The 12,404-nt window shown below is 50.9% G+C and overlaps 1 protein-coding gene across 1 annotated transcript; it reads left to right on the top strand.

Annotated features, from left to right (window-relative positions):
• The first annotated feature begins 202 nt into the window (after window positions 1-202).
• On the top strand, window positions 203-12,156 carry C5AR1 (complement C5a receptor 1). The gene is made up of 2 exons (XM_044260534.1): window positions 203-380; window positions 10,171-12,156. The coding sequence occupies exons 1-2, from the start codon at window positions 378-380 to the stop codon at window positions 11,224-11,226; spliced, it is 1,059 nt and encodes a 352-aa protein (XP_044116469.1). The 5' UTR covers window positions 203-377; the 3' UTR covers window positions 11,227-12,156.
• Window positions 12,157-12,404: the final 248 nt, after the last annotated feature.

Here is a 12,404-nt window from a genome sequence, read left to right as displayed (position 1 = left end):
AGCCAGCTGGACCTCTGAGCTTTTTCTGCAGCCACCGGGTGCCCTAGAAGGTCCTAAATGGGGAAACTGAGGCCAAGAGAGGGCTTGAGCCTAGAACGCCGGGGGAGGGGCTCTTTTATCTGGATTACACCCTTGTCAGGCGAGGGACTTCCTCACTTTTGCAAGCCCAGCCTCCCTCCTCTGACTGGAAGGAGGTGTTCGGAACTCTCTGGGTGAGTGCCCCAGATGGGGTGCCCAGTACACAGACCAATAAGAACCCCAGAGGGGAAAGACTGGTCATTTCCTCCCTGCGCTCTGCACCCTCCCCTGGGGCTTAGAAACCACAGTCTGTGGGCAGGAGGGACCTTTGATCAGCGGGGACCCTGGGAGACCTGAACATGGTGAGTTCCCCAGAGGGATCATGGGCACGGGCACCACCTCCCTTCCCTCTCTCCTTGCTGGGTCTCTCTCCCCCCTCCACCTCTCCCCTTCACACTCTTTCTCTCTCTCCGTCCTCCTCTCTCTGTCCTCCGTCTCCTCCCTTCTCCCTGACCCTCATCTCAGACTCCCCCGGGGCTGGGAGGCAGCTAAGAAGGAAGGACTGTCAAGGGATTATAGAGACACCAAGATGCCCTAGAGCTGGAATCCGAAAGGCCCCCAGGGCAGGACACGCGTGCCTTGGGTCTGATCCGATGACGCCCTTCCTCAAGTGGAGAGATCCAGAGGAGGTCTTTCAGGCTTCGGGAATGGCAGGAGGGAAGCGTTGGGGGGCTGAAAAGAGCCGGCTTGGGAGAAAGAAAGTGACTCATTTTGACTTCAGATGTTCTGAATTCTAGAGACAGGGAAACTGAGGCTCAGGCAAGAGCAGAAATGGCCCGGGTCCTTTGTGGTTGACCCAGGCTGTCCCGTGGATTCTGTGAGTGTCAGAGGGAGATGGTCTCCAGGCTCAGAGAGGTTCCCCCTGCCATGTGCACCTGTGCCCCCCAGGATGGGCTTCGAGAGAGGCAGGGCTGTGATTTGGTACCTTGTCTTGTTCTCGTCTTGCTTCATCGGGGTGAAAGAGGAAACGGAGGACATAGTAGCTGACCAGGGAGGGGCTTGGCATTGCCTCATCCCACTTTGGAGGCCTGACCAGGACCAACTGGACTTTGAGAAACTAGCTAAGGGCTTCGCCTTCTTTTCCTTTCCATAAAATGATCCCAAATACCAAAGGGTGTTCAGTGAGAAGTCACTCTCTCTGCCCAGCCCAGAGCCTTGGACTCCTTGTCAGGCCCCCAGAGGCGACTGTGGACACCGGCTTGTGTTGGATCCTTCCAGAAAGTCTACAGGTGCTCAAGGACAGAGGTGCAGGGAATGAGGTAGCCGGTAGTTTGGCCAGGGTATCAAATTGAAATAAGCTTCAAATTCTGCCTCTCCTGTGCAAAACACGAGTCCTTTTTTGGAGTTCCCTTTCTTTACCTTGAAGACGGGGTAACAATCCTACAGAATTAGAACCAACATCATGGGCTCATTGAGAGTGTTAAATAATACTCGGAAAGCTCTTACCAGGCATACAGTCAGCGCTCAACGCTTGTGATGTGTCTATCCTTTCTGCCCCCTGCAAGTAGAAGTACATTCTGTACCTTAGCCTACATCTTGCTTTTTTTTTTCATGATTAACATAGAGTATCTTTAAGCAGTATTTATTGAGCACTTATTGTATGCCCCAGCCCTGTGCTAGACTCTTTGCATTTACATCTATGAGGAAGATGCTGTTATCATCTCTGTGTATTTCCAGGGAATTCCTTCTATCTTTTTATCTACCATATAATAGTCTACTGGGTGGGTCCATCTCCTCTCAATGGATAATTTATTTTGCCTTTAAAGCCAAAGTTACATTGTTGGCCTCAGGTCTGGGTCTCCAGAACTGCCAAGGCGGAGTCCATGGGCAATTTTTATCCTAACGGGTCTTGCCAAAAGTCACACCCAGCTTATATGTCCCATCTGCAGTGCAGGAGAGGGTCTGCCTGCCCCCTCACCTGCCCATCTAACTTTTTTTTTTTACTTTTTTTTAAAAGGTTTTATTTATTTATTTGCCAGAGAGAGAGATCACAAGTAGGCAGAAAGGCAGGCAGAGAGAGGAGAAAGCAGGCTCCCTGCTGAGAAGACAGCCCGATGCGGGGCTTGATCCCAGGACCCTGAGATCATGACCTCAGCCAAAGGCAGAGACTCAACCCACTGGGCCACCCAGGTGCCCCCCCCATCCAACTTCTTTGATTTTTGCCAACCCGTGAGGCAGTTCACTGCGTCCCTCAAGGACTGGAGACTTGTGTTTTTTGCAGGGTTTAAAAACTGTGAACGCTGAGTGGGTCACAGAGGTTGTGCAATTCAAGAAAAATGATCGGAGACAAGATGTCCACCTCACTCTCATATCCCATTTCTCCGGGGATGCGACCTCTGATGGCTCCATGGGGTTCTGTGGGTGGATTATTCAGAGATGTGTGGTTGTAGGAATGTTTGTAGTTTGTGGCAGGGGAGGGAGAAGCAGACCTTGTCTCCTGTGGATTTTGTGGCTCTGACAGCGTCTCTAAGGGGGGACTGCTATTTTCCTTCCGTGGGGGCACGGTTGGCAAGACTTCCCTTCCTGGAAGGATGGGGGTGGATGGAAGGATCCCCTACAAGAAGCCAGGAGAGGGAGGCCAGGGCCTGGGGCAGAGTTTATGGCGCACCCCTTGCACGACTGTGTCTCCTCGGTGCTTTCAAATCCTCTACTTTGCTTCTTCCTCTTGGCCATGAACCCCCGCCCCCCAATCTGCGCTCCCATCTTCAGTGGCCTGGAGCTCCTTCTCAGCTCCTCTCTGGTCCTGCTGCCTCTCATCTCACCGTCTCACAGTGGCCAGAGGGATCTTTGTAAACTGAAACTAACCTAGCCCTTCTGTAGCTCAAACTCCCCCCATGGCTCCCCATGACCCAAGGATAAGATACAAATTCTTGAGCATGGATAGCCTGGGTGGCTCTTCCAACTTCATCCTGGCCCCCTGCCGGCCACGCTGGCCTTCTTTCATGTTCTGGTGGGTAGCACATTCCCTGGCTCTCACCTGTGGCTGTGGCTTTGAACGCACTGTAGCCACTCAGGCCTCAAGCTCTCAGAAGTTCTCTCTCAACTCTGCCACTTGCTACCGGCGGGGAGAACTCGGGAAGCTCTCTTAAGCTCTAAGAGGAGCCTCAGTTTTCCCATCTGTGAGATGGTTGTTGCAACAGTGACAACTCTCATAGGGTTGTTCCGTGGGTTCAATGAGCTCATACAAGCCAAGGGCTTAGAATAGAGCTTGAGAACGATGATTGCTATTCTTGTAAGTCCCGTGGCCTCTCCTTTACCCTGTTCTCTGATCCGTGCACATCTCCTTACGGCCACCATCCTCTCAACATGGCTGGTGAGGGGTGCCTGGCCAGCTGGGTGGGTACATGGTGCGGCTCTTGATTGTGGGGTGGAGGGTTCGAGCCCTGTGTTGGGGGTGGAGGTTACTTAAGTATAAAATATCGGAGCAAGAAACCCAGGCCTGTGGACTTAGGAACAATAGTATTCCATGCTTCTGGATGTTGGGATGTCAATACTGTTATGAGTTCGTTAATGAACTAACTCCTGGGAAGGGCTCGGAACTGTGTCTGGTCCCTTTGTAGCCCCAGACCTGTGCTGTCCAATCGGGCAGTGACTAGCCACGTGTGGTTATTGAAATTTAAGTAAACCGCCCAAATGTCAGCCCGTATCACCTGCCCAGTGGCCATATGTTGCTGGTGGCTGCTGTCAAGGACAGGTGCAGAAAGCTCTTATTGGTTGGGGATACAGCCCGTCCTCACCCCACACCGTGCAGGGCTCTCCAACGACACTCATCCCTCGCTTTTTGGGGGTTCACTCATCCCTCCTTATAATGTCTCTGTCGGTAGGTGCCTGGTGGGTCAGGGTCCCCCAGCTGATTAGCTGATTAACATTAGTGTAGCAAAGAACCCTGCCTAGAACCGTGGAACCACAAATTCTTTTATCTTTGCTGTACGATGTCTGTTTCTTAGAACGGGCAGGGCAGGCACGGGCATGGTTCCTCATACAAGAGGAACAAAAATATACACGGTGAAATGCTTCCTTCCAGTGCCTGCCCCCCCCAGTCCCCGCCCCTCCCCCTGCTCCCTTGCCCTCCCCCACTTCCCACCTCTCCCCCACCCCCCCAGGGGCTAAGCACTGGTACAAGCTTCCTCTATCTGCCTCTAGAGCTGTTCTGGGGATAGAGAGAGAGAGAGAGAGAGACAGGTACAGGCTAGAAGTAGAGACAGATACAGAGGAGGGAAGGAGAGAGAGGGAGAGGAAGCGGGAGTCTTCTTTTTCAGGTTGGCTGCTTTATGCGCCATCTGGTCCTTGCTTTTTATTATTTTTAAGATTTTATTTTATTTATTTATTTATTGAAAGATTATCTATATATGTATATTTTGTTGTTGTTTGTTTTTAAGTAATCTCTACACCTAGAGTGGGGCTCGAACTCACAACCCCTGAGATCAAGAGTTGTGTGCTCCAGGCACCGAGCCATCCAGGGGCCCCTGGTGGTCCTTGCTTTCTGGCAGTGGTTCCCCTGGACCTTGGAGCTCCGTCCCCAGCCATGCATCAACCCCTCATTCTCCCAGATGGTGGCATCTGTTGTTCCTGACGTGTCATCCGTCACTTAGCCAGTCCCCCCTTGCTGGACACTCCGGTTATTTCCTGTCTTTGTATGGATGCCTGCAAGGGCGCAACATTTCAAGCCACTTGCACTGGGAGGATCCTGAAAAAGCCGCAGGGTGTTCGAATCAGCACTTTTCTTCCCCCCTGCCCTCATAAAGTCAGGGGAGGGAAAAGGGCCCCAAGAGCTCACACCAGGAAGGAACTTTGTCAGCTGTTGTGAGGAGTGGGGAGACCGAGAGCAGGGTGTGGGGAGGGATGCTCCCTGTTTAGAGTCTGAGTCACTCCACTCGGGCAAAACATTCATGTACCCAGTATTGAGCATCTGCTAAGGTGGGGAGAGGGGTGGCAGTGTCTAGGACTCCTGCTGTGCCTGGCATTAACCCTTTAGTAAACGGAGCATGGGGATGGGGGTGGGGGAGTGGAGAGATGGGGGTGGGTGGGTCCCAGAAGAAAATGGGAAGGAGCCAGGGAACTGGGATAGGGAGGTGGGGGTGGGGGAGGGTAGGTGTAAGGCTCCCAGCCGGGCCTATTTAGCCCTAGAAATATCTCAACAATTGGAACTTTGTCTTTTGAACAATTTTCACACAGAAAAATTACAAGAATAGAACAAAGAACTCCCATGTAATCTAGTCTTTACCAGAGTCTCCAAATTTGCTTTATCAATCAGTCGTCTCCCCATCTTTATCCTCACTGTATCATCTGTATCTATGTCTGGGGGTCATCTTTTTTTCTGAACAGTTTGAGGGTAAGGGTAAGCATCACGCCCTTGGGCCCCCAAATACCGTAGTGTTCATTTCTCAAGAGTGATCACCGTCACAGACATGAACAGAGCACAGTTACCCTTGTCGGGAAATTAACATTTGGTGGAATATTAGTGTCTAGGCTGCAGACCCTATGCAGACTCGCTCTGTTGTTCAAACACGCCCTTTGCCACGAACGGGTTTTTTCTGCCCTGGGCTCCAGCCCAGCATGTCACATGGCATTTGGTTGTCCTGCCTGTGTTGTCTCGGTTCATGAGGAACAAACAATCCCTCACCCCTCCCTTGGGTTCAGGACAGTGGCATTTTTTTTTTTTTAAAGAATTTATTTATTTATTTGGCAGAGAGAGAACACAAGTAGGCAGTGAGGCAGGCAGAGAGAGAGAGAGGAGGAAGCAGGATCCCTGCTGAGCAGAGAGCCCGATGCGGGACTCGATCCCAGGACTCTGGGATCATGACCTGAGCCGAAGTCAGTGGCTTAACACACTGAGCCACCCAGGCACCCAGTGGCATTGTTTTGTTTGCTTGTTTTCAAATTGAGTAAAATTCACATAACGTATAATTCACTGTATTAATGTGTATGATCCAGTCGTGTTTGTAGGACACTCATTATGTCATGTGGTCGTGGGCTCTGTTTCTAGAACGTCACCCCAGAAGAAGTCACCCCCGAAGAAACACCCATGGTGGCTCGCCTTGTTCCTTTTTAGGGCTCAATCCTATTTAATGGGGTGGACCTACCACATGCTGCTCCTCCCCTCCTCAGCCAACACTGACCCTTTCCCTTTGAGTCATGATGTCATCCCTGATACGGTTCCATACCAGCCAGGACCCCCTGGGGCCACCAAGCCTGGCCCACGTTCCAGCAATATAAAGGGACTGGGAAATAAAAAAGTGGTTCAGGGAAAGATCTGAGCTCTTTGATCGTCATAACATCGAGAAATAATGTTTGTATTAGCTGCCCTTTCCTGTCCCCACGCGGAGCACCAGGCACTCGGCTGCCCCGGTCCCAGAACATTTGTTGTCTTAAATACTCCGCCAGGTGGGTGTTTCGGGGGGTAGGAACCAAAGCCTGTAAATTGAGGCGTCCAGCTCTGGAGATTTCTATAACAACCATTTCCCTTCTTCTCTGTCCCCTTTCTCCAGGTTGGTGACAAAGTGGCCTTCACAGGTGGGCTAGCCCCCAGGGCCACAGAGTTTGCCACTGGAGTTTCCTCCCCCATCCATAGCCCCTCTTGGAAATGGTCAGGGGCAGCCTGCGCGGGTTTGCATGCCAGCCTGTATAGGTTTGAATTCCAAATCCTGTGACCTAGAACAGGCTATTTCACCTTCTTATGCCTCCGGGTCCGCATTGAGAAAATGGGCACATTAATAGCACCAACTTTTAGGGGGCGTGGCCAGGATCGGAAGAGGTTATGTTATGTCTGGCTCTTGGTAAGCGCCCGGTAAATGCTGGATGCTTCAGCATAATCATTCCATGGGGATTTCACTGCTGTGCCTTGTGCCCCTGGGACACGGATTTGCCTATGAGGCTCTCTCCAGCTCTGCTGCGACTCACAGACTCTCTTTTGGGGGACATGGTACTCAGAACAGCTCGGCTTGGGAAGAAGGGCTCAGGTCCCCTCTGCTCTTTATTTTATTTTATTATGGAAAATTTCAGGGGTGCATGGGTGACTCAGTCATTAAGTGTCTGCCTTCAACTCAGGTCATGATCCCAGGGTCTTGGGATCAATCCCCGCATCTGGCTCCCTGCTCAGCGGGAAGCCTGCTTCTCCCTCTGCCCCTCCCCCTGCTTGTGTTCCCTCGCCCACTGTGTCTCTCTCTGTCAAATAAATAAATAAAACTATTTATATATATATTTTAAATTCAAACACACAGAAGTAGAGAGAATGATACCGTGACCCTCAGGGGACCCGTGACCCCACCTCAACAGTTATCAGTGTTTTGCTGTTCTTAGTCACCCACACTCCTCCCCTCCCATCCTGTCTCCTGCTTCCCAGCGATTTCTTTTGCTGGAGTGTTTTTTTGGAAAAAAAAAAAATTTTTTTTTTTTTTTAAAGACCTTTAAATTGGGTGGTGGGGGGGTGCGGGGCACGCCTGGATGGCTCAGCCAGTTAAGGGCCGGACTCTTGATTTCGGCTCAGGTCATGATCATAGGGTTGTGAGATGGAGTCTCAGGTAGGGCTCTGGGCTGGGTGTGCAGCCTGCTTGGGATTCTCTCTCTCCTTCTGCCCCTCTCCCCCCAATCCCAGCTCACCTGCACGCATGTGCACACACTCCCTTTCACTGAAAAAGAAAAAGTTTAAAAATTTTTTTAAAGTAATCTCTACACCCATCATGGGGCTCGAACTTACAACCCTGAGATCAAGAGTTGCACACTCCACCTACCAAGCCAGCCAGGTGCTCTCCATTGCTGGAGTGAATCCAAGACATGGTATTTTACCAGCAGTGTATCTTTATCAGAAACAGCTTTTCCCCAGGGGCACCTGGGTGGCTCAGTCGGTTAAGCCTCTGCCTTTGGCTCGGGTCAGGATCTCAGGGTTCTGGTTCTCGGCAGGGCACCTGCTTCTCCCCCTCTCTCTCTGCCTGCCTCTCTGCCTACTTGTGATCTCTGTCTGTCAAATAAATAAAATCTTTATTAAAAAAAAAAAAACAGCCTTCCCCATCCTTTTTTTAAAGCATAAACACAAAAACCACATCGCCCTCAATAAAACTAGCACCAATTCCTTACTGCTGTCAAATACCCACTCCATTTTTAAGTGTCCCAGATTGTCTCAAAAATGTCTAATTTAGGGGCAACTGGGTGGCTTAGATGTTTAAGGGTCTACCTTCGGGTCAGGTCATGATCCCAGGGTAGTGGGATCGAGTCCCACAGTTGGCTCCCTGCTTAGTGGGGAGTCGGCTTCTCCCTCTCTTGCTCCCCCTTCTTGTGCTCTTTTGCTCTCTCTCACAAATAAATAAATAAATAAAATCTTAAAAAAAAAAAAAAAGTCTGGTTTTGCAGCTGATTCTTCCAGTCAGCGTCCAAATGAGGTCTCTGTATTACCTTTGCTTGATATGCCTCTAAATCTCTTTTCATCAATGACATTTTCCTTTCCTTTTCTTTCTCCCTCCCTCTCTTCCCTTCCTTTTTCTTTCTTCCTCTCTTCCCTTCCCTTTTCTTTCTTCCCCTCTCTCTCTCTTTCTTTCTTTCTTTCTCAATGCCATTTATTTGTGGGAGTAAACAGATCATTTGTCCTCTAGAGTTTCCTGTGGTCTGATTTCATCCCTATGGTGTTATTTACCATGTTCCTCTCTCCCCCACTTTTCCTGTGGACTGTAGTTTAGTTTTGTTTTGAGAGAGAGAGAGAGTGTAGGGGAAGAGGCAGAGGGAGAGAGAGAGTCCCAAGCAGTCTCCATGCCCAGAACAGAGCCCAACATGGGGCTCGATCCCTGAGATCACTACCTGAGCCGAAAGCAAGAATCAGATACTCAACCGACAGGGCTACCCAGGTGCACAAAGACCAGTAGTTTTTGATCTAGAACCTTGATTAGACTCACGGTCATTCATTTGGCAAGAATTACTCAAAGGCGGTGCTGCGTCCTTTCTAAAGCATCACATGACATAGAACGGAATGTCTGATTGTCTCTCTTCTCCAGACACTAAAGTTGATTGGCTGGTTTGGGCTACGAGCCCAGCCTGTTTGTTGTAAAACTCCCACCAGCCTTTCACCCGGTGGTTTTATTGATGTTGATGGTCCTCATCAAGACCCATCATTTCCTGCATTGTCCTTCCTTCTACAGATATCATTGTTAGATTTTCCTCTAAAGGATGGCTTTCCTCCATTGACTCTTGCTTTCCCTGAAATTTACCTTGTGCAAAAATGGCAGGATAAATGCTCAAATTGTTCCCTTTCCAGAAAAAAAGTGACCAATGAGTTTGCTTGTTTTTATTATAATTTTGAACTCATAGAGCTTTATATATTAATGTGTTTCATTTCTTTTCTCCTTCTTCTCCTTCTCCTCTTCCTCCTCCTCCTTCTTTACTCAAATTGGCTCATCTTCAATTAGGGGTCTCTCCCAGGCTCTCTTTGTGTCCTTTTGACATGTCTCTATCATTCTTTTTTTTTTTTAATTTTATTTATTTATTTGACACAGAGAGAGAGAGAGAAAGCACACAGAGGGAGAGGGAGAGGGAGGAAGCAGACTCCCTGCTGAGCAGGGAGACTGACATGGGGCTCAATCCCAGGACCCTAGATCATGACCTGAGCCGAAGCCTAAGCAGATGCTTAACCCACTGAGCCACCCAGGCGAGCCTGAGTGTTTTTGGTTCTCCCTTTTCCCTCCCTTATATGCTCTGCCCGAGTCTATGAAGCCCTGTGGAGCCACTGCCTTCTCTGGGGAGCTGCCTCAGTGAGCGGAAGGCAGCAAAAGGGGCTGATGGTGGCGATGGTGGGTGCCCATGGGGTAACTACCTAGTACTCTCATCTCAGCTTGTTGGTGACCGTAAAAATAGCTAAGAAGCCCTGTGTTAGAGTACTGAGCAATCAGGACTGGATTTTAACCATTCGGTTGCTGGATCACAGGGCCATCCAGAGACTTCAGCAGGCAGCAAGAGCACAGCAGGGGAACTCATCAGCGTGGAAGGGTTTCCCACTCTTATAAGTGGTCTGACACACTCGCAGTCTCTCAGCCCTGAACACCCCCATTTTCCTGTGTCGGGCACTGGCCCGCAGTCTCACCCTCCCTTTGCCTCTCTGACTCCCTCCAGGCGTCTTTGGAGTACAGCACTCCTGAGTACTTCGACTATGGCACTGCCACCCTGGACCCCAACATGTCTGTGGACCAGTCTCCCAGCACCCGCAGGCTGTCCGTTCCCGACACCATTGCCCTGGTGCTCTTCTCTGTCGTCTTCCTGATAGGGGTGCCGGGCAACTCCCTAGTGGTCTGGGTGACCAGGTACGAGTTCCAGCGGACCATCAACGCCATCTGGTTTCTCAACTTGGCGGTGGCCGATCTCCTGTCCTGCCTGGCACTGCCCATCCTGTTTGCTGCCACTGTGCAGCACGGCCACTGGCCCTTCGGTGGCACCGCCTGCCGCATCCTGCCCTCACTTATCCTGCTCAACATGTACGCCAGCATCTTGCTCCTGGCCGCCATCAGCGCCGACCGCTTTCTGCTGGTGTTTAACCCCATCTGGTGCCAGAACTACCGGGGCGCGCGGCTGGCCTGGGGGACCTGCGGCGTGGCCTGGATGGTGGCCCTGCTGCTCACCATCCCCTCCTTCCTCTTCCGCCGGGTGCGCACCGACTACTTTCCCTTGCGGACAACCTGCGGTGTGAACTATGGCCCCGATGGGGTCCTGGTGGAAAGAGGCGTGGCTCTCCTCCGGCTGATTGTGGGCTTCCTGTGGCCGCTGGTGACGCTGACCATCTGTTACACCTTCCTCCTGTTCCGGACCTGGAGCCGCAGGGCCACGCGCTCCACCAAGACACTCAAGGTGGTGGTGGCCGTGGTGACCAGCTTCTTCATCTTCTGGCTGCCCTACCAGGTGACGGGGGTGATGCTGGCGGTGTTCCCCAGGAAATCGGAGAAATTTGACTCCGTGTCTAGCCTGGACTCCCTCTGTGTGGCCTTTGCTTACATCAACTGCTGTATAAACCCCATCATCTACGTGGTGGCCGCCCAGGGATTCCACAGCCGCTTCCTCAAGTCCCTCCCGGCCAGGCTGCGGCAGGTGCTGACCGAGGAGTCCCTGAGCAGGGACAGCAAGTCCTTCACCCTCTCCACGGTGGACACCCAAGCCCCGAAGAGCCAGCCGGTGTGAGGGGAGGGCCTCCCAGCCTCCCTCCCATCTGCTCAGTGCTTGCCCCTCTTTCCCGCTGTCCCTTCTCTCTCTGCCTCTCTTGCTCCCAGCCCTTGGTGCCGTGATGATGTTTGAGTGAACGTTCCTCCATTCCTTTCCATCTTTCCCAGACGGGTCCTCCCGCGCTTGCAGGATGAACAGGCCCCTCTAGGGACCCTCGACTTTTCTTTCCACCCAAGGGCTTTGGAAAACAAGCAGAAACCAGTATTACTGGCAGCTCCCCCAAAGGGTGTCCCCTCTGTCTGTCCGTGAGCAAGGGCAGGTGGTGAATAGAACACACTGGACACAGAGAAAACAGACACATGGAAACATTCCAACCTTTAAACGATAATGATATATTTATTTTATAAATAGATGGGGAAAAAAACTGTAAGGACCCTCTCAAAACATATTCTGGTCAAGGACAAGGCAAAATTCACTGGCTAAGCTTTTCTCAGCGAATTGGTTTAAAGACAAGCAGCAAGTTAAACTGTTACGTAATTGGGTTTTGAGAAAATGCATGAAGTCCAGAGATGTTACATGTTCTGGTGGAGAGCAGATGTGAAGGAGAGGTTGGGAAACGTTGGTTGGGGATCTCGGGGAAAGATGGTCACAGGGAAATTTGACTTTTTACTTCATAAACTGCTGTTTTGTGTGCACTTCTCAAAAAGAAAGAAAAGAAACTTTTCTTTAGACATAAAGAAACTTTGAATTTTGCTCTTGCTGTGAATTCCCATGCAGTTGTAAGAAATGATACAGGGGATCTTGTGTGCCCTTGACCTGCTTCACTATGGGAAGCTCTTGCAAAATGATGTTACGAGATCATTACTAGGATGTTGGGGCGCTTGGGTGGCTTAGTGGGTTAAAGCCTCTGCCTTCTGCTCGGGTCATGATTCCAGGGTCCTGGGATGGAGCCCCGCATCGGGCTCTCTGCTCAGTAGGAGCCTGCTTCCTCCTCTCTCTCTTCCTGCCTATCTGCCTACTTGTGATCTCTGTTTGTCAAATAAATAAATAAATAATCTTAAAAAAGAAATCATTACTAGGATGTTGACATTGATACCCTCGAGGGGCAAGACACATTCATCACCACTGGCATCCCTTTTATGCCCCTTGTCAGCCACCCCCATGTCCCTCCAGCCTCCCAGCTTTATCCCGGACCC

This window comes from Neovison vison, chromosome 7 (assembly GCF_020171115.1).
Source record: "Neovison vison isolate M4711 chromosome 7, ASM_NN_V1, whole genome shotgun sequence".
NCBI classification, from domain to species: domain Eukaryota; kingdom Metazoa; phylum Chordata; class Mammalia; order Carnivora; family Mustelidae; genus Neogale; species Neogale vison.
The sequence above is the reverse complement of the archived record's forward strand: the minus strand, read 5'-3'. Positions and strand labels throughout refer to the sequence as shown.